Source organism: Carassius carassius, chromosome 24, assembly GCF_963082965.1.
Source record: "Carassius carassius chromosome 24, fCarCar2.1, whole genome shotgun sequence".
Classification (NCBI taxonomy): Eukaryota; Metazoa; Chordata; class Actinopteri; order Cypriniformes; family Cyprinidae; genus Carassius; species Carassius carassius.
This window is the reverse complement of record NC_081778.1, coordinates 13,139,684-13,160,572: the sequence shown is the minus strand read 5'-3', so window position 1 is coordinate 13,160,572 and position 20,889 is coordinate 13,139,684. Positions and strand designations below refer to the sequence as shown.

The 20,889-nt window shown below is 36.6% G+C and overlaps 1 protein-coding gene across 2 annotated transcripts in view; it reads right to left on the bottom strand.

Annotated features, from left to right (window-relative positions):
- Nucleotides 1-19,658, bottom strand: part of LOC132102859 (FH1/FH2 domain-containing protein 3-like) — a 233,467-nt gene extending 213,809 nt beyond the window's left edge. For both annotated transcript variants that reach the window (XM_059507550.1, XM_059507551.1), the window contains exons 1-2: nucleotides 19,182-19,658; nucleotides 3,590-3,696 (exon numbers count right to left, since the gene is read on the bottom strand). In XM_059507550.1, coding sequence (XP_059363533.1) covers nucleotides 3,590-3,696; nucleotides 19,182-19,346 — 272 coding nt within the window. In that variant the 5' untranslated portion in view covers nucleotides 19,347-19,658. The remainder of the gene's footprint in view (nucleotides 1-3,589; nucleotides 3,697-19,181) is intronic.
- Between the last annotated feature and the right edge of the window lie 1,231 nt (nucleotides 19,659-20,889).

Here is a 20,889-nt window from a genome sequence, read left to right as displayed (position 1 = left end):
CAAATTAGCTTTAGAGGAGTGGCGTCACTGGTTGGAAGGTTCAGGGGTACCTTTCATTGTTTGGACCGATCATAAGAACTTAGAGTATATTAGAACTGCCAAAAGACTCAATTCCAGGCAGGCTCGGTGGGCACTTTTTTTCGGTCGTTTTGATTTTACTCTATCGTACCGCCCCGGGTTCCAAAAATGTCAAACCCGATTCTTTGTGACGTCTTTTTGATCCCTCCTCCCGCCCGGTGTCTCCCGAGTGTATTTTACCTGAGAAATTAGTCGTCTCAGCACTCGTATGGGAGGTCGAGTCGAGACGGACTTTGAAGGGGTAACGCCTCCGCCCGGTTGCCCACCGAATCATTTATTTGTGCCGGAGGAGTTACGGTCGGAAGTCATTCGGTGGGGTCGCTGCTCTAACGTTGCTTGTCATCCAGGGATAAGCCGAACCAAGGGGTTAGTTAAACAACGATTCTGGTGGCCACTTATGGCTCGTGATGTCCACAATTTTGTTTTGGCTTGCTCGGTTTGCGCCAGTGGTAAGTCATCTAACCAGCCTCCTGATGGGCTCCTTCAACCGCTGTCTGTCCGTTCGAGACCCTGGTCACATATCGCACTAGATTTTGTTACCGCCCTCCCGCCCTCTAATGGCATGATGGTCGTTTTGACCGTAGTGGACCGGTTCTCGAAGGTGGCACATTTCATCCTCTTGCCCAAAATTACCGACAGCCAAGGAGACAGCGGTCACTGTCCTAGATCACGTCTTTCGGCTACATGGCCTCCCGGTAGACGTGGTGTCTGTCAGGGGATCCCAATTTATATCCAAATTTTGGAAATAATTTTGTAAGTTGCTAGGAGCGTCGGTTAGCCTGTCTTCGAGTTATCATCCCCAGAGTAACGGGCAGTCTGAGCGAGCCAACCAAGATTTAGAGAGGAAGTTGCGATGTTTAGTCTTCAAAAATCCTTCTTCCTGGAGCCAACAACTCTCTATGGTGGAGTACGCTCACAATTCGTTACCATTGTCAGCCACGGGCCTCTCTCCGTTTCAGTGCAGCTTAGGTTACCAGCCGCCAGTTTTTCCTAGTCTGGAATCTGAAGTCACGGTCCCCTCTGCTCACGCATTTGTCCAGAGGTGCCACTGCACCTGGACCAGAGCATGCGAGACTCTGCTCCGGGTGAGGGAGTGCACTAAGGCCAAGGCCGATCGCCACCGGTCAAAGCCTCCCGTTTACGTCGTGGGTCAAAAAGTGTGGCTTCAATTTCATTATCAAATCATTAGTCCGGTGACAGTCCGCCTCAAACTACCTCCGGCGTACAGGAGGATTCATCCCGCCTTCCATGTGTCCAAAATTAAACCCGTGTTTTATTCACGTATTAATCCGCCTGCCCCGGTTCCCCCGCCGCCGCGTCTCGTAGATCGGGAACCGACTTATTCGGTTAATCGTATTCTGGACTCAAGACGGAGGGAACGAGGATTCCAGTACCTGGTGGACTGGGAAGGTTACAGTCCGGAGGAGAGCAGTTGGGTACCTGCTAGGGACATACTGGATCACTCCCTTATTGATGATTACAATCAGCAGGTAGGCCCTTCTGGGAACTCCAGGAGGCGTTCTTAGAGGGGGGGGGATACTGTCACGGTTGGTAAACCGTGATCTCTGGGTTTGCACTTTGTGGGTGAAGTCTGTGTGTTACGCGTCAGCACTGATTAGTTTGTGGGCGTCTCCGTTAATTGTCATCAGCAACAGCTGTCACTCATTACTCATCCCTATATAATGGCTTGTCTAACGTCTTGTGTTCGTGAGAGCGTTGTTTCCTGTTTGTAACCCGTGTCCTTCTTGTGTGTTTCTGCGTTGGATGTCCGTGTCTTCCCCCGGAACCCCGTCCACTCTTCGCAACCACCATCAAGCAACACAACTTACCTTCGGCTCGCTTCCCCGCAGTTCCTGTGCCACCCTCTCCTGCTGCCTTCTCACCTCCGCCTTCCGGATTCATCACTCCTCTCCACCATCTTGGACAGTACCTTCCTCCCAGCGTTATTTGTGTTCCAGTTTTGTATTGTCTTCATAGTCTCATTAAACATTGTTCAACTCGCACTTGCTTCCAGCTCCTCCTTCACCCAGTCGTCACAGTCTATCACATGATCATTTAGAAATCATTCTAATATTCTGATTTATTATGAGTGTTGGAAACAGTTCTGCTGTCTAATATATTTGATGAATAAAAGGTTAAAAAGAACAGCATTTATTCAAAATAAAAAAAAATTCTAATAATATATATTCTAGTAATATATTTTCTTTACTATCACTTTTTATCAATTTAACACATCCTTGCTGAATAAAAGTATTGATTTTATTTAAAAAGAAGAAAGCAAAAAAAAAATTACTGACCCCAAATTACTGACCAGTAGTGTATATTGTTATTACAAAATATTTATATTTTAAAAACATAGCTTTTTTTTTTTTTTTTTTACTTTTTATTCATCAAAGTATCCTAAAAAAGTATCACATGTTCTGAAAAAATATTAAGCAGCAGAACTGTTTCCAACTTTGATAATGAATCATCATATTAGAATGATTTCTAAAGGATCATGTGATAATGATTTCCAAACTTTTGGTCTGTACTGTATATATATATATATATATATATATATAAATGCCTACATGTCATAATGGATAGTCATCACTTATATCAGAATTAGCTATTTGCTTGCACACGAGCAGCTCCGTTTTATCTTGGAGACGCGTTCTGTCTTTGCGCTTGCCAAATTCCGCCGTGTAAATAGCAAATCCGTCATGGCATGAGCGCAGCTGGCAGGGAATGGAAGATGAGACTCTGATTGGTTTATTGCACGTTATGCCCAAAAAACACCCATTACTCATTAAGAGAATAGGGACAACCCGTTTAGATCATGCGTCCAGGCGCGCCGACCGTTTTTCCATCGTTAAAATAGCAAAAGTGATTTGGACACTTCCTGAGTGCACCTACGCCGTGCGCTTTACATTTTGCATTTAGATCGTTAAAATATGGCCCTAAGTCAGTATTCACTGAAAAATGTTCTCTCTATAGTGAGCATAAGAGCCAATGCAACTGGATTAGTGAACAAATCGTACTTTTGAGCAGTTTCTTTTTAAAAGGGTCATGAACTAAGAAATAAAATTTCCCTTGATCTTTTGATACATAATTAGAGTACGTCCTTCTATTACTTTAATAGGCAATACTGTTAGCCACTCACAGAAATGGCTATTGACTTCAGAGTCTTGAATGCGCCCCACTTATAAAGCAGATCGTACTGCAGCGAGGCTCAAAAACAGGACAGTAAATAGCCTATTACTTCTAAATTCTGATGTTTTTTGATGTAAAATCTTGCTAACATTATAAATAGACCTCAAAGAACAGTATAAAATGATAAATAAATGCAGTTCATGACCCCTTTAATGCACTTGTTGATTCAGTTCACAAATCAGATTAATGACAATCTACTTTTATGGTGCTTTTTTATGTCATTTTTGGACATTAACAGTTGTATAAAAAAAGTTGTGTGTTTTTTTGTTCCAAAGAAGACAGTCATATGAGAGAATGAAATGAAGATGCTGTTGCTTACCCTCCATCCTCCTGAAATCCTTCAAGTTCATCTCTCTGCTCAGCCAAGGTGGACTCCAAGTCCAGATAACTGCCATTATGAGACAACTGTAAAGCACAGTCATCGAGCTGAGAGAGGGACAAAACAAAATTAAAATAAATATTCATACGAAACAAGAATCACAAGAATGTAACTTCTTAAAACAAATAATTAGTATGAAACATTACATCTTAGTGCAATCATAAATACATATTCAAGTAAACCATCAGTAATGCCAATGCAATGGATATGCATGACATCAGGCTGACATCAAGCTAAGCCTTAACATGTCAACTATGTGCTTTACACGAATGCACCTTTTTTATTATTATTCATAGCATCACAAAGCTTCATAAACATTGATATACCACACTCAAGCGGTCCTTTCATGCTCTAATTCATATTTCACTTTAATATCAACTCATTGACATAGATACTGTGAGACACTGGGTGTCTTTAAAGCCCAAATGTGCTTAAAGTCATAATGCTGTCATGTTTCTATACTACCCCCATTGATAGCCACATTTTGCAAGAACATAATTTCAAGAACGTGTCTGATTCATATCAATATCGCAACTGAGGAATCAAAAGAAATTGTAATAACTTTGACGGCAAAGCACTCTTATTCAAAGCATTCAGACTGAATCTGATTTATAGAAGTGTTGTGAGAAGCCCATCCACACCATTTGGAGATATGCAGCCGTCTTCAGAGGTCTGCTCTGTTGGAGGCCTGCCTGTTTGTTGACACTCAATTACAGCCCAGTCATGGGATTTGAAACCTCCCAGGGGGCCAATGCCAGGAAGCAGTGTGAGAACTGTCAATCAATGTGTGAACAAGGTCACCCGCAACTTTAAACATGCTAACTACATGCTCTGTTCCCAGTTGACTCCTCCCAACACCAGATCAGGCCTTTAAGCCCCTGCCTACCCACATCCAGCCCCTGGGACAGGTAAGAATATACCTCTTGCATGGTACCAAAAGTTTACTGTTACCAGCATGTCTAGAATACCAAAGGGGTATTCGCTAAGAGTCTTTGTCCTCACCTGTAAGATCTTTAGAGTCATAGTAGTTTTAATTTGTATCACTATGAATGCACATGCTTGGACAATTGTTTAGCTAAAATCACCATAAAGCTACCCCAGAATTATGTGCAAGAGTTAGAATTAAAATATATTTCGGTCAATAACAAAATAGAGTATCTACAATAAAGAAAACTTGAAATCCGAGTTCTTAGAATGTATTCTTTGTATTCATGAATGTTTACACCATTTTCATATGGTTAATGGCTCTAAAATGTCTCTGTGGTGTAACCATTTAATAAAAAACATTATTTTGAAACATGTTTTTAAAGATTCGGACAGTTTTGGGCTGTGTTTTCCATAAAGCCACTGTCTCAGTTTCATTTTCTATTCCGCTCTTCTCCACCTCCCAACACCTTTGACTGACTGACTGCTGCGAATTACAAACCAGTCAAAACCATTAGGTGTGGCAGCTAGAAACCTTAAGCCTCTTCCACACAGAAATCCTGGAAAAGGAGTTCCGGCAACTGTTCTGGTGTTTTGGGATTCAGTCATTCACACTGGCAGAGCTTTCAATTATTCTGCGCTTGTGTATTTGACTGGAATAAATGTCAATATACAGTAGCTAACAATCAAAGGAGCTAGAGAAAGTGTGTATAGAAAAATGCAAAACAGAAGACAATAGCCGCAAACTAGAGTGAATTGCTGAAGAAAAAAAAAATTATGTATCAAGTCTCAGTTTTAGATTTAAGATTTCAATTGTCCTGGGATGGAGTCAATATACTTAATATTCAAAACATCACTCATATATTTTAACTACTACAACTTAAGCTTTCCATTGATGTATAGATTGTTAGGATCGGACAATATTTGGCCGAGATACAACTATTTGAAAATCTGGAATCTGAGGGTGCAAACAAATCAAAATACTGAGAAAATCGCATTTGAAGTTTTCCGACTGAATTCTTAGCAATGCATATTACTAATCAAAAATTAGGTTTTGATATATTTACAGTAGAATTTTTTTTATTTTGACCCATACAATGTTTATTTGGCTATTGCTAAAAATATACCCCAGTGACATAAGACTGGTTTTGTGGTCCAGGGTCACATATAATTGCATAATTCTATATTTTTAAAGGCAACTGTTTACTAAATTGTGTGAATGGCTATGTGTAATTAGGCTAGCTGAACGTCCGTTCATCTGAACCTTATTCGGACGTGTTTCTTAGAGGTGTTTAAATAAGACATCTTAACCAAGCAAAACAGAATGGAACTGAATGTTCAAAGCCTGTTTTTAAAAGATAAACAATTTTTAACTTAACACATGTCTAAAAAATTAATTAAAACAGCTCGACACCACTTTAACTTGGAATGAAAGTTCTGGAAAAACTGTGCCCAGATCTTTTCCCATTCCTTCTCCCGTCTAGTCTAAAATTTCGAAAATCTATTGCACGAAATCCATGTTGAAGTCTGCAGTAAATGTTTTGCATTATAGCAGTCCACTCCGATGATTGTTTTTCAAGAATGTTGCACTCCTGTTTGTCATTGTGCACGAAACTTCACACCAATAAATCATCAGAAATATTGGTCTTTACCAATATATTGAATCTTTACATTCGTCCTGCCTGTTGTCCATGGATTTACCTATATTTGGTGTTATTTGCCGTATCAAACGTATTTAGACATGCAAAATCGATTTTACAATCGATTCAATGAACACTTGTCTCTCAAATCAAACAGGATTTTTTTCACAAAATTGACAACCCAAGAAAGCAAAGTAAACATTCTCTCATTTGTAGGTTGCATTGACACCTAGCGGTGGATGCAAGTAAAACAGTATACCAGTACCTAATTTTTATTAATTTTCTTCTCACCTGAAATTCATGCAATAAACATGTTTTTGACAAAGATTTCAATTTGTTTGTGGTCTATATAACCTGCATCAAAATGAGGTTTGCAATTATGCGCCCGAAGGCATGGGTTGAAGACCCAGTCAGTGATGTCACGATATGCTAATTTGTTTAAATTCATACCTACGTAATCACCATCAGCAAAATGTACTTTTTTTTTTACACTGAAATTTAAAAAAAAATATATATAGACCTACCTACCGACCCTTTTTTTTTCTTTTTTACTGTTACTGCAAGCCAAAATATTTTTAAGGATGGCCTCATTGACCAAAAAACGAAATCACAGTCAATGAAATCATATTTAATTTTAATGTTCAATAAAAAATTATGTGGAACAGGATTTTGGGGCCAATGAGATTTCAGTGTGGACAGTGCTATTTATGGCAAGATGTTGAAAATAATAATAATAATAATAATAATAATAATAATAATAATAATAATAATAATAATAAAAAAAACTGCAACTGAGAAAATGTTCTATTGCAAAATGCTGTTGTTTGTCATGGCAAGTGACAACTCATTTCAATCTTCTTAAAGACATAGTCCACCCAAAATGAATTTTTGCTATTAATTTATTCACCCTTAAGCCATCCAAGAAGTAGGTGACTTTCTTCCACATCATTATTGGGTGTTTTAATAATATAACTGTGTACACACATTGTGTAATTGCATGATTATGTAAATAAACTGGTGAATCAATTATTTTAACTTCACTGAAAAAAACTGTCAGAAAGAAAAAAGAATCTGTCTTTCCCATTTGCTAGAGGCTCTGGATTACAGGTAATAATGTTGTAAATAATTTTCAGTTCCCTGCATAGTTCGGGCATTTCACTTCATAAGACCTCAATATATCATAAGAAGCCATGGATATTCATTTTATTTTGCTTGTGTTGCTTTTTTTTTTTAAAGTGCCGTCGGCTGTTGACTTGCATTTTATAACCAAGGACCATGGTTTCAGCTAAAACTCTTCTACATTTTAGAGGATGAGTAAATTAACATTTTTAAGTGAACTTACCCTTTAAAAGGGCAAGAACTGATCCTAAATCATCCCATAACTTCAGGTTCTGTTAACTTAAAATAACTCAGACTTAGATCTAAGACTAAACTCTTCCTTTTAAAACATTGCAAACATTAAAGTACCTGATACCGCGGGTCATAAATCCTCAGGCAAACATTATATATAGCCCATTATGTTGTTATAAGACCCTTATGTTAGACCCTTAAACTAAAGTGTTGCACTCCATTCTCGAGCCAGAACTTTCTTGTCTTGGCTCAAGAGTTGCAATATATTTACAACTTCAAGAGGCAGAACGTAGATTGCTTCCTAAGAACTTGGCAGAGTAAATGAGTCAGAAAAAAAAACAGTTTGGTTCATTTTTTTTCTTTCTTTCTCCTTCTCTCAGTCTCCAGCTGTGCTCCATCTTTCTCAGGTTAACCCAGATATTTCATTGCAAGAGACCCCGTGCAGGTACTTCAGATTAGTCACCCAGCCGGGAGCGAGGCAGGGACTCTGATAACCATCAGACGGATGCGGCCTCCAGCGCGCTCGCTTCAGTCTGCGCTGGAGTTCCAGCAGTGGGCTCAGTTCCATATGCTTTCATGTCAGCTGTACTGCAGGATCAATCTGACTTCAGCAGACAGTGAAAAGGTGAGGGGAGGGTTTAACCGTAATGTGCTGGCATTTAGTGGGAAAGAGTCACCCTTCACTGGTGTTTATATATATATATATATATATATATATATATTATTTATTAACCAGATATTGAGATGAAAAAAACTGTATTATCATACTTTTTTTGTTTTGTTTTTGCTTTTTTTTCATCAACTGCTATTTTTCATTAAAGGGTTAGTTCACCCAAAAATTAAAATGATGTCATTAATGAGTCACCCTCATGTCGTTCCAAACCCGTACGACCTCACTAGACATCTTAGGAACATGGTTTAAGATATTTTAGATTTAGTCCGAGAGCTTTCTGTCCATCCATTGAAAATGTAGATGGTATACTGTCAATGTCCAAAAAGGTAATAAAAACATATTCAAAGTAGTCCATGTGACATCAGAGGATCAGTTAGAATTTGTTGAAGCATCGGAAATAAATGCCACCAGACCCCCCCCCCCCCGTTTAGTTTGGTCTACTCCACTGCGTATCTTGAAACACGCCCCCTTTCACGTCGTCTAAATAACAGAGAGAGAGACAGATTTATCCGGTACAGCGAATTTCTCTGAGCAGCAGGCCACTGTATACGTTCACTTAAAATGTTTACGAGAATACTTGCAGAGACAATTATTTTGAAATAATTGTGTGCGTTTGTGTTCATTCAGAATTTACGATTCGCGAAAGATGAATTCATTCTCTGTATGCGCATTGTCTGAAATGCTGCTCGCAGCGCGTGCTTTCAATGAGTGAGCGCAAGCTCCGAACGCGCGCGAATTGTTTAAAATGCTTGAATCAGCAATATTTAGAAACAAGTGCAAACGATCAGCTACGATCCGTTTCCCCCCTTCAAGCGAGTGAACAACGCAAATCAAGTTAGGAATTTTACATCACTCACGATAGCCCGTCGGACTGGAAAACACAATAGCCCCGGGACGTGGGGCTAACGAGCCCTGCACCTCAGATCTATCCAGTTTGTGAAACACTGGTTTCGTTAAACAAAATAAATGATTTTTTTAAAAGATTGACTCAAAAGAATCATCGGTTCACTAATCGGATCATGAACTTGTATTACCGAGCCAAAGATTATCTATTATTGAACATCTCGAATGAATAAAGACTTCAAGTTCATCTGTAAAGCACAAAAAGCTATCGTTTGAGTTTATAAACTTCTATTTCATGCATGGTTCGTATGGATCTGTTAATTGAATGCAAAGTGTGAGTTCTAGAAGAATGTTTGTGTCTTGATGAGCATGTATCGCTCACTGGGAGCCGCTAAATGAACAGCTGCTGTTCTGTTTTTTTTTTTTTTTTAAACTGAGGATCAGTTGCCCTATTGGTTAAAATCCCCAAATTGTTTACTTAAATATTAAATTAATAAATGACATCAAAACAGGCGTGTTTGCGTTATGGTGTGGTGGGCTGCTGTGGGCCAGAAAGTCCAGGCCCACTTTTTGTTCCCAGTCCGCCCCTTAATGGCTCATCCCTATCCAAAAAGCACAACCAGTTGTATTAATAATGTTATCCTGAGTGTGAAGTGTTACCAGAATTTGTTTTAAAATTAAGGTGAAAAATCATAGTTTTATGTTTAATGTATTTGTGTTGATGTTGAAATGGATTTTAAAACATATAGTATCGAAAAAAGTATTGTTAGGAACCGGTATCGAAATAACAAAGATAACGCGTCAGCAGCGCCACTGCAGTGTTGTGAACGTGCTCACAACAGACCTGGAAGAGTGCTGAATAAAACAACAGAAAATTAATCAAAGTGTATTCTTTACTCAAAATGAAAAAAATTGAGATCTAATGCTTAGTCACAGCTAATACAGCATCATCTTCTCTAGATTTTGGCCAAATGGAAGATACTTAATTAATTAAATAAATCTATAAACACTTTAAACACATCAAACTATTTTTAAGATATTTAAAAATGTTTGCTGCATTGTAAAAAAAAAAAAAAAAAAAAAAAAAAAAGACACTTGTATAAGATTGCTTTTTGAGAGTGAAAAAAAAAAAACTTAAGTCACGGCTCACATCGCATTTTATTAGCCCTATTACTTCCGAAATAATGAAGGCTAAAATACCTGTAACTAGTCTAAAGTAAAATGTTTAAAACATTATAAAAACAGTTATTAGTTTATCTCCAAAGCAAATCCTCTAAAGTTATAGGCTATAAAAACGTCAATCCAAAAACAAATTAAAGGTGAAGCTGATGCCTTCCTCTCTCATTTGGCAGGAATCCAAATGTTTCCATGTTCCCGACATATCTGGATGCTAAAATGTTATTTATTACATAGCGTTTGTATTTTCAGTTATTATTATTTAAAATAATCTTGTCGGTTAACGGTTGTTGGTTAGGAAAATTAACGAAATTAACATCCCTAGTCAGTAACGTCACAGTGCAAAGAATATAGAATAATAGTTACTGTATAATAAGTAACGCTGTATTTGCGTCCGAAAGACGGACTCCAAATTTCATTCTAAGAATTACTTTGAGGTTAATACAGCAAATGAAAATTGTTCAGCTTACGGTAAATTTGAGAAGCTCCGCTAGGCTATTTTCCCCTCATTCCACAACGAATCATTTAAATAAACAGTATTAAGAAAAGAACAGGAATTAAAAATATAAGAAGCTATAGCATATTAACGACAAACCAAAACGAATTAATTTATGCCAAAACGAAACTCAAACCAACATTGGGTCTCATTCAACACAAAATCAAATGTTTCAGTATTCACGATGTATTTGAATTCCAAATGCTTATAAGAAATAGCTTATGTTAACAGTGTTTATTATAGTTTGTAATGTTTTTAAACATTTTGTGTCTGCATTATGTCTATTTCTGAATGAAATAATCTTTTTTTTCTCTCTCTAAAAAAAAGTTTGTTTATATATATATATATATATATATATATATATATATATATATATTAAACATACTTTTTTTGAGATATATATACAGTAATATAATTATATATTTTGATCATTTATATTTTGATAGTTTACTGAAAATAAATAAATGACTTTTTAAACCGCTTATTAATCGGTCAAAATTAGCTGATACAGTTTGCTGCATTCATGCACTCAGAAACCGGTGACTTGTGAACAAGTCAGCAGAGCTTGTACAAGCTTTTGTCATAGTTAAATCTTTCTCAGACGTTTCGAAATGTCGAAATTGAGTTGCGCATCTATCTGTGCATGATGATGTCCAATGCCATCGGTGAGCAGAGATTCTCAAAGTTGGGAATAATCAAAAGAGAGCCGCGGTCCTCAGTTGGGCAGGAAAGGCTAAGTGTCGAATGCACATGCACCAACGCCGAGAACAAATTTGCCTTTTTTGCGCTGCGTCATCAGGCCTAATTTGGTCTTAATCCGGCCCTGAAGGCGGTGCATTGCCATTGTGACTTACCTATGATGAGTTCACAGCTGAGCGGACATTTCCCTCGTTGGCTTCAGCACATTTGCCGTACTGCTGGAATTCGTGATTGGTTGACAGCAAATTTTAAATATTAAATGGAACGATAAAATAACGTTATTAACCAGTTAATGGCCATTTAAATTTTTTGATTCTGTTCAGAACTGTAAAATTTGATTTCGTTTCTGTTTCTGGTTCTGTTCCTGTCAAAATTCTGCTGTCAAAATTTCGTTCGTTTCCGTTTTTTTTTTTTTTTTTTTTTCCTTGAACCGGTTCAGAGCGCTGTCTTAAACTGAGTTCCGAAGATGAACGGAGGTCTCAGGGGTTTGGAACGACATGAGGTTGAGTCATTAATGACATAATTTTCATTTTTGGGTAAACTAACCCTTTAAGAAGTTTTCCAATAATAATGGAAATGAAACAGTCAATTTACAGAAAACTCCTAGACGGCCATAAATTCATTAAACTTTTGGTGTAAAATTAAGCCATATATGGGAAGAAAAGATAAACTGATGGACTGCTTGGTTTATAATTTTCCAAATATTCAAAATAAGACCCGCTATCAATAATTTATGCTGGCGTGCTTTTCAGATTTTATCTAACTTTACTCTAAATTTAGCTAGATTAATCAAGCTGACACAGAAAGTCCAGATAAATGAAATCAAAAATGTAAGATGTAGCGACTGTTCAACTACATGTCCCAAACTCCTTCACAACCAGTCACACTTACACACACGAATACTTACAAACACTGAATTCAAGTAAACTGTCACTTTTTGACATTGAGGTGACATAAATCCCACAATTTACCCTAATATATGAAACTATATGTGAATATGCAAAATATACAGGTAGTCCTAAATAAACAAGCTCCTGAATCAACATTAGTGCAAATGATTAGAGCGGTGTCAAAGGCTGCAGGTCCTGGAGAGCTGTTAATCTGAGTGCAGAGTTCCTGGATTAATGGTTTAACTGATGGTTCCCCACCCGGCCACTGACCCTGTGAACCTGTGGTCATGGGGATGGAAAGCCAGGCCTGGACTTCCTCTGCCAACCACAGAATACAGCACTGGCAAGCGAGCACAGATATGGGGATGGCCTAAAAATAAGAGCACACTGGGAACTAGCGTCGCTCTCCAAATCCACACGCAAAATGTAATCCTCAATTTCAACTCCAAGGTCAGTTTTAGCCAGTGAAGGAAGGGAAGAAACTTTTCTCATTCAGAAAAATTGCTCTTTTTCAGTCGCCGCAGTCACCCTGAACTCCTCAGGTCGTGGTGAATAAAATACAAAACAACATCCTGCTTTCTGCAATGTAGCATATTAACCAAGCTGTTTTTATTAAATCTGTCAACTGTGAAACAGACAGTGGTCTGCACGTTCCAGAAAGTCTCGTTCTACATCAAAGGCATAAATAAATGACATGACAATATGCAGCGGCTAAATGAATCACTGGTTGACACGCTTCAGCCGCTAGATGTGTGTTAACAATAAGTATTTTCGTGTTTGTTTCCATTTTATAAATATAACAGTCTCTGTGGTTGCTTTCTAAATGTGCAGCGCGCAATTAGCAAACATGTTAAAAAGGGTTTGTCGCATGAATGGTGACCACGTCGGCAATCATTTGTGTTTCAAAGGGCGTGTGAAGCCAACCAGAAACGTGGAGCTTTTTTCTGCAGACGGTGCCTGAAAAATACAGAGGAAAAGTCACTGGGCTACAAAAACCTCAACTCTGCATAACAATGTGTAAGGCTAATCCAGAGTTCAGCCGCAAATGTGAAGAGCTAGCCTATATTTTATAACATTTAGCATAACTTCTCATTACCAGACTCTGTAATTTCAGCAAAACTCATGTGCAAACAGAAAAGGCTTCCCGAAAAAAGTAACTCAGTAAAGGGTTACTTACTGCATCAAGAGTAAGAGTGAGATTTGTGTGTGTGCAAGTGTGTGTTTGTGCATGTGTGTGAAAGAGATTAATGAACTATAAAGATGGGAATGCTTCAAATTTCTTTTTTACAGTCATTAATGTCAAATAAGTTAATGTCAAATAACATAACCATTAAAAATACCTAAAATCTTTACCACGTAGGCAAAGCAAATTTTAATTCTGTAATGCATCATATTTTGAAGTAAAAAAAAAAAAAAATTATTCAATTTAAAGAAATAATTGGTGGGAATATTTTATCTGTCTAGAATTGTTTCGATCATGACAAATGACAAATGTGTTACTTCGTACCAAAACAATGTCCAAGTATGTAGCTTTTTGGCTGTTGGTTGAAATGATCATCACCTTAACACTGATGACAAATCAAAATATTAGAATGATTTCTGAAGGATCATGTGACACTGAGGATTGGAAGCTTTGCATCACAGAAATAAACTATGTTTAAAGTATATTAAAATAGAAAACCATTATTTTTAAGTGCAATAATAATTCACAATATTACGATATTACAATATTTTTTTTTCTGTGTTTTTGATCGAATAAATGCAGACTTGACGAGCATAAGAAACTTTTTGTCACACCATGGTTCACATGTTTCTCAGCCAAGATCAATTTCACTAACCCCTGCATCCTATGTATAATGCTGCTAATACAAGTCTGTATATCTTATATATAAATATTAGATCTCTTCTTAATTTTATTCAAGCATGAACAGACAAATATGTCCATGTTGTGACCAAGTTCCAAGTTCTTGATGGAATTGTTTGACAATATTAAAATACTCTACTAAAGCACTTTTTGATTAATGACAGAAAAGTTACGACATCTTTGTACGACACCCTGGACACACAATAAAGCATGTCACATCTGTTAGGCTTGCTGTAAATGAAAATAACAATCCAGACAAAGATGGACTGTGTTCAACTGAACGAATCCAACTGGCTCACTTGTGCTGATGTTAAATAACATGCCAGCTCATCAAGGCCCCCTTTCCTCCCTCTCTCTCACTCTCTCTCTCTCTTGCTCTTTTTTTTGACTTTCTCTTTTTCAATGGTCACCATACAGCTCCTTACTTCACTGATGCTCTCATTATCTCTGAGGTACCATCAACAGCTTAATTGTGAATTTGGGGAAAACAAACTGTTGGCACAAAGAGAATTTGAATCATATCTCATGTTGCTAAGCTGCCAACAATGGATTGTTTTAAACTGAAAATTGTGTGGAGGAAGTCAAAAGCTTTGCTGGGATCTTCTGATGCACTAGAGAAATTATTCCCTTGAGGATTCATCCCATGCTGGATAGAAGCAACTCAGAAATCACAATAAAGTAAATACCCAAATTTATCTAAAGTTATAATTGATACTGGTAACTGAAAGAATCCTTTAGATCTGGTGCCGCCTTCAGAAGTGAACCAGATCTCACATGATAGGACCTGTTTGCGTGAAAGTCATTTGTAAATACAGCTATCAACTCCAAGTTTGATTATGCATGTTTAGATCTCTAGATCTGTACTTCTGACACAAAATCTGAAAACATGATTGCTAAACCTCTGCATCAACGCTGCATGTTCAAACAGATTGTGACGAGTGGGGCGGGGCCGAGAGACGTGGGAACAGGAGCAAGACCGGTGGGTCGAGCAGGTGCCGCTCATTTCCAGTCACTCCACTGGCCTCGCTCCTGTTCCCACGTCTCTCGGCCCCGCCCCACTCGTCACACAGATAATTTGATTTTTGAAATCTAGTGTCTGAATTGCAGACAGTATGTGGTCAAGATTAAAAGTCACAATGTTTTTGTTAGTTTTTGTTTATGTATTTTTACCAGAAAATGTCACCAAAAAGTCCTACTGTCCATATTGTAGCAATAAATAAAGCACATCTTACACAGAAGTGACAGAAGTTTCATATCAAGCTACTCTCTGTTGGTCAATGCGGTTAAAACCATGTGACCAACTTAAACTTGTTACAAAATCTGCCTAGGAATAATCTTTCACCTACTGTCTTCCCTACTGAAATGAATGGATTTTGTCAATAAAAAAAATTCACCAAAAACAGCGCACCTCAAGACAATATTATTATTATTTCTCTCAGACACTAAGACTGTCAAATACATACAGTATGTATCAAAGTTGAGACGTGTCTATTTTAATGTTTCAAATAACTTTTGTGAAAATAAAATGTTGAAATATGAGTGAAATAATGTTCCATCGTCATTCAGGGTAACATAAATATTTATGTAAAAATGCAACAGCATACTTATTCTGGCTTGTGCTTATATAAAATAATTTATTATATGTTAAATTATTAAAATGGGTGAAACCCAGTGGTTTGAAGGATAGTGGCAAAGACTGGTAAAGATTTAAAATTAAAAATTATTTGTTTGGGGCACTGCAATTTATTTATTTATTTTATTTATTTTTATTTTTTGTAAATCATGGTAAAAAAAAGTATGATAGTCATTATTTTTTGCTCAAAAAAAGAAAAAAAAAAAAGAGCAGGACACAATCTAATGTCAAGGGGGAATTAAAACAGTATTTACACTGTTATTTATTGAAGCTTGAAAACCCCTTTTCATCCTTGATCCACACGTTTGAATTATAAACTTTTTTTATATGATTTCAGAATCCCTTCCAGCAGTTGGACCTTAGAAAGATAAATGTATTTAATTCTTTATACATTTTGACCAATTTTTGGATTAAAGTACTAATACTTAAAGTTATTTTACAGGAAATGTGTCTATAAAGACACTGGGTCATTAGGGTCATTGCAAAAGTATAAAGCAGTACATAATTCCAATTCTAAAACAAAAGTCAAACAACTAATGAGCATCTGGACTTATTTATCCATCTGTAGAAAATGTTTCAGCATTTATTCAAGTGGTTTTAAGGGACCGTCTAAATGATGGGATCTGAGTTGCAGAAATAATTCCATGGATGTTTGTTTTGGAAAGGTCAGTACTTCAAATCACAGTAAAGGTCCACTCATAATAAAGCAGCTGTGATGCACTAAAAGTTCCAACGATGACTGGTAGTGGGTGAGCCACGTTAACTTTTACCTGGTGGACAATCACAAACCAACTAATGGCAACACAGAGTTGACATTCACCTGTTTGGAAACTACAGCCTACCTCTGAATACACAAGAGAACAGTAATGTTCCTACACAAACAACAATGAATAAGCTATGCACCAAACAGGGCGGTTTGGCCCCTTGGAGGACCCATTTATCTGGACGGTCATCACTGACAGTGCCAGTGACAGCTGTAGATTGCTGAGCATGTACTGTAGACATGGCATGTTCGAGCATTCAGTCCACCGAAGTATGGCACTCAGCTGCTGTGCATTCCTCTAAGACCACAATAACAGCACTCATAAAACCTGTTTAAAGGATAACACTGTTTATGTGGTGGGAATGAACCAAGTTTAAGACAACAATTATATCTTACATAGTTGGAGAATAACCTTGGTTGTTTTGGTTCATGTCTGTAATGAAGGAGAGCTGGGTAATTTAGAGGTAAGGTTTGTTACAGACTGTGAGAAGAGATATTGTGAATATCTACACTATCAACACCAGTTACCTGTCTTTCCTGTTAAAATATCAGAAAAATGATTGTCCATGACTGCTCTAAACAATGCAGCTAAAATAGTTGTTATTGACTTTATTTAAACAGAACAGCATAACTAATTATTTGAGTCTGGAAACGTGTGCTTTAGAAGAACAGACAATAGCATAGGCACAGGAACGTGCAGACCTTGGTGCAGCGCAGCCCAAGACATATTAAAGTATCCTGACATCATATCACTTCTCCCTAAATGTGCAATGGCACTGCATATATACTATGGCAAGCCATTTTAACATTAATGATGTTATACTATGTATTTTATGTTACTTGTAAATATTTCTAATTACAGTGAAAAATAGTAACCAGAAAATTTTATCATCTGGTATTATTCAAGTTAAGTAATTTTAAAGTAAAAAAATAAAAAAATAAATAAAAAAAACATAAAAGTAAACCTCTAAAGTAACAATGCAGACTACCACTTTTTACAGTGCACTAGTTAGACCAAATGTTACTAGTATATTTGTTTACTATTTCCCTAGTCATTATTCAGTAACACTTTATTTTAAGGTCCAATTCTCACTATTAACTAAGTCTTTTGCCTCAATTAACTCAATAATTTGCTGTTTATTAATAGTTAGTTAGGTAGTTGTTAAGTTTAGGTATGGGATAGGGATAAGGGATCTAAAATATGGTCATGCAGAATAAGGCATTAATATGTACTCTATAAGTACCAATAAACAGCCAATATGCAGTAATATGTATGCTAATAAGCAACTATTCAATAGTGAGAATTGGTCCCTAAACCGATTAAACTAAACTAAATTGTGTTACTGATTATTCGGTAGTAACCAGTCTATTTCAATTATTCACTAGTACTTATTTTGCAATTAGTCACTATCCCAGCAGTGAAAAGTAATTATATTTTAGTTTCTGGCTACTTGCTGTTCTTGTCAACTTAATCTGTGGTTGAAAAATCAGTACTTCAGACTTCAAATATCAGTTTTTCTAGTAACTACTTACTAGTATTTTTTAGCTATGTGTAACAAGTGTGCATTCCAAGTGCTTTTTGAACAGATTATTTATTTATTAGCAATAATAGACTGGTACCTATTTTTAGACACTTTCATCTACCCAAATTGCTACTACCAACATTTCTTATCAAACTAGTTACAATTGTTGCTTACAGTTCTTCAGTCAAATAAGCTATTCTATAGTTAAATTATATCAGTTTACTAGTGTAATAGATACAGTGTCTGTTCAATTAAAAAAACCTGGAAAATCTAAAGATGTTAAATAAGTAAACCTACTGTATACTACAGTAGGTAAACCTACCTACTGAGAAATTAGTTTAATTTGTATCTCTTTCGTATTTGTCTTATTGTCTTATTCTGCTTCTTTTTTTTCAAAAACTATAAATTATATATATATATATATTAAGTATAGCATATATGAACAACTATAGTATTTTATAAGTTGCTCCCTTTTCACTACTAAAATAGTTCACCCAAAAATAAAAAATATCATCATTTATTTAAGTCTTTCCTAATTCAATTCAAATTTAATCCAAATTCAAATGTATTATAATCTTAATTGATTTGGTCTAAAGAAAGAAGAATTAATGACTATTGTTGTTTGAAGACATACAAAAAAATCAGTACCAAATAATGTTGGTAACTGCAGCTTGACTAAAAGTAATGACTAAAAATAACGACTGAAAGTTGACAAAAATGCTATGACTTTTCATTGATTAAAACTAGACTAAAACTATTAAGCATTTTCGTCTCAAGATAAAGACTGAGACTAAATCAAAAATCCTTGTCAAAATTAACACTGATTTACGCGTAATAAAAAAATAAAATAAAAAAAGCTAGTCTACTAGTAACGTAAATGCTAGTAACAAGATTTATGGCATAAATGTTAAAAAGGCTTGCCATATAGCCTAACTGCATGATGCCCTCCAGAAACACTGCAATAACAAAATATGTGTGCACTGCATCATATATAATATGGTAAACACTATAATTTAAAGAGAGATAATAAAACTATGTTTGCTTTAGGGGTGCCATACCTTGTGTGGGGCTTTCAGAAGTCTGTGAACTCCAGCGATCTGATTGATGAGCGGAATATCCTCTCTGAATGGGAATTGTGGGGGTCTGGTCGGCTCCGGAAAATTCGTGCTATTAAATGGATCAGTATCATCTAAGAACTGCACCCTGCATGCAAACGTAGCCATGGTAGATCCATACACGTCGATTTGGGAAAAGTCGGTACGACAACAAAAAAAAAAAAAGTAACGTTATAGACCCACAAAAAAACCTTTAGATCAGACAGACGCAGCGTAAAAGTGTCAAGAATCCAGGTACGCTCGGACCTACTGCGATGTTCTCTGTTAGTGTTTAGTGATTTCTATATTTCCACAGTACTTCTCGCAAGAGGAGGGCCGGTAATATCCAAGGGCATGCCGGGCAGACAAGGTGCCGAGGCAGACTGCTGCAGACGGGACGGGACATATGCAGCCTTGACTGATGTCTACAGCGATGCAGTAAGTGAGCGGGATTGGGGGACTCCCTCCAGTCACAACATTAAAGGTATGAGGTCATGAGCCGGAGTTCTGGCGACACCTAGTGATCAAATATATTTCAGAGCACGGCGCTTTTGCTTTAACGAATATCTAAACGTGTACATATTATTTATTCTTTTGTGAAGACGTATACCTTTTTTTTATGTACTTAATACGTAAATAATATACTATTAATCGATTAATCGCATCAAAAATAAAAGTCTGTGTTTACATCTGTGTACTATATTTATATGTAGCCAGAAATACACACATACTTGTATTTACACCTTCATCTCTCTCTCTCTCTCTCTCTCTCTCTCTCTCTCTCTCTCTCTCTCTCTCTCTCTCTCTCTCTCTATATATATATATATATATATATATATATATATGTGTGTGTGTGTGTGTGTGTGTGTGTGTGATTGTAAATATATATATATTTTAATTTAATATTATTACAAAAAGTTTTGAAAATTGTATTAATAATAATAATTAATAAACTAATACACCTAGTAGGCTATCTGCAAAGCAGGCTTAAATTTGTCCTAATAATAATAAAAAAAAATAAAAAATAAAATAAATAAATAAATGAAATATGAAGTAAGCCTTGGCTACACTACAATAGCACTTTCATGCAATTAACAATTGTAATTACATTTATTATTATTAGGCCTATTATTAGTAGTAGTTGTAGTAGTAGTATTAATTATTATCAGAATAGAACCGTATAAGGCAAGGATTTCACAACAAACTGCAACACAGTTATGGTAACTTGCAATAGACACCGCTAGGTACCGCTAGTCACTCACTTGAGCTAAATGGGACTGTGTAAGCATATCGTCACTGATAGTAAACATGAATTATGCTTACTAGAATCAAATAAGATGTTGTTTCAGTGTCAAATAAGGACGCAACTTTTAGACTTCACCCCAGGTGGATATGCAAGACATTAATCTCATCCTTCGCAAATATAATTTCGCGCCCACGATGACTCTAGTAAACAAAATTTTCCATCCAGCGTTCTTTCTTCCCATATGTTATTTATTGTTTGACTTTCCTGGTCATTCAAGAGGCCTCTCCGTGTATGGCGGGGCTCCCCGACTTCCGTATGGTGACGTAACACCATTTCGGAGGAGTAACGTTTACGCCAGACGGCAAGGAAGTCGAGCGAGCTGCCATCTTGTAGCAGAACTTCACTTGCGTTAGCATCCCATTGACT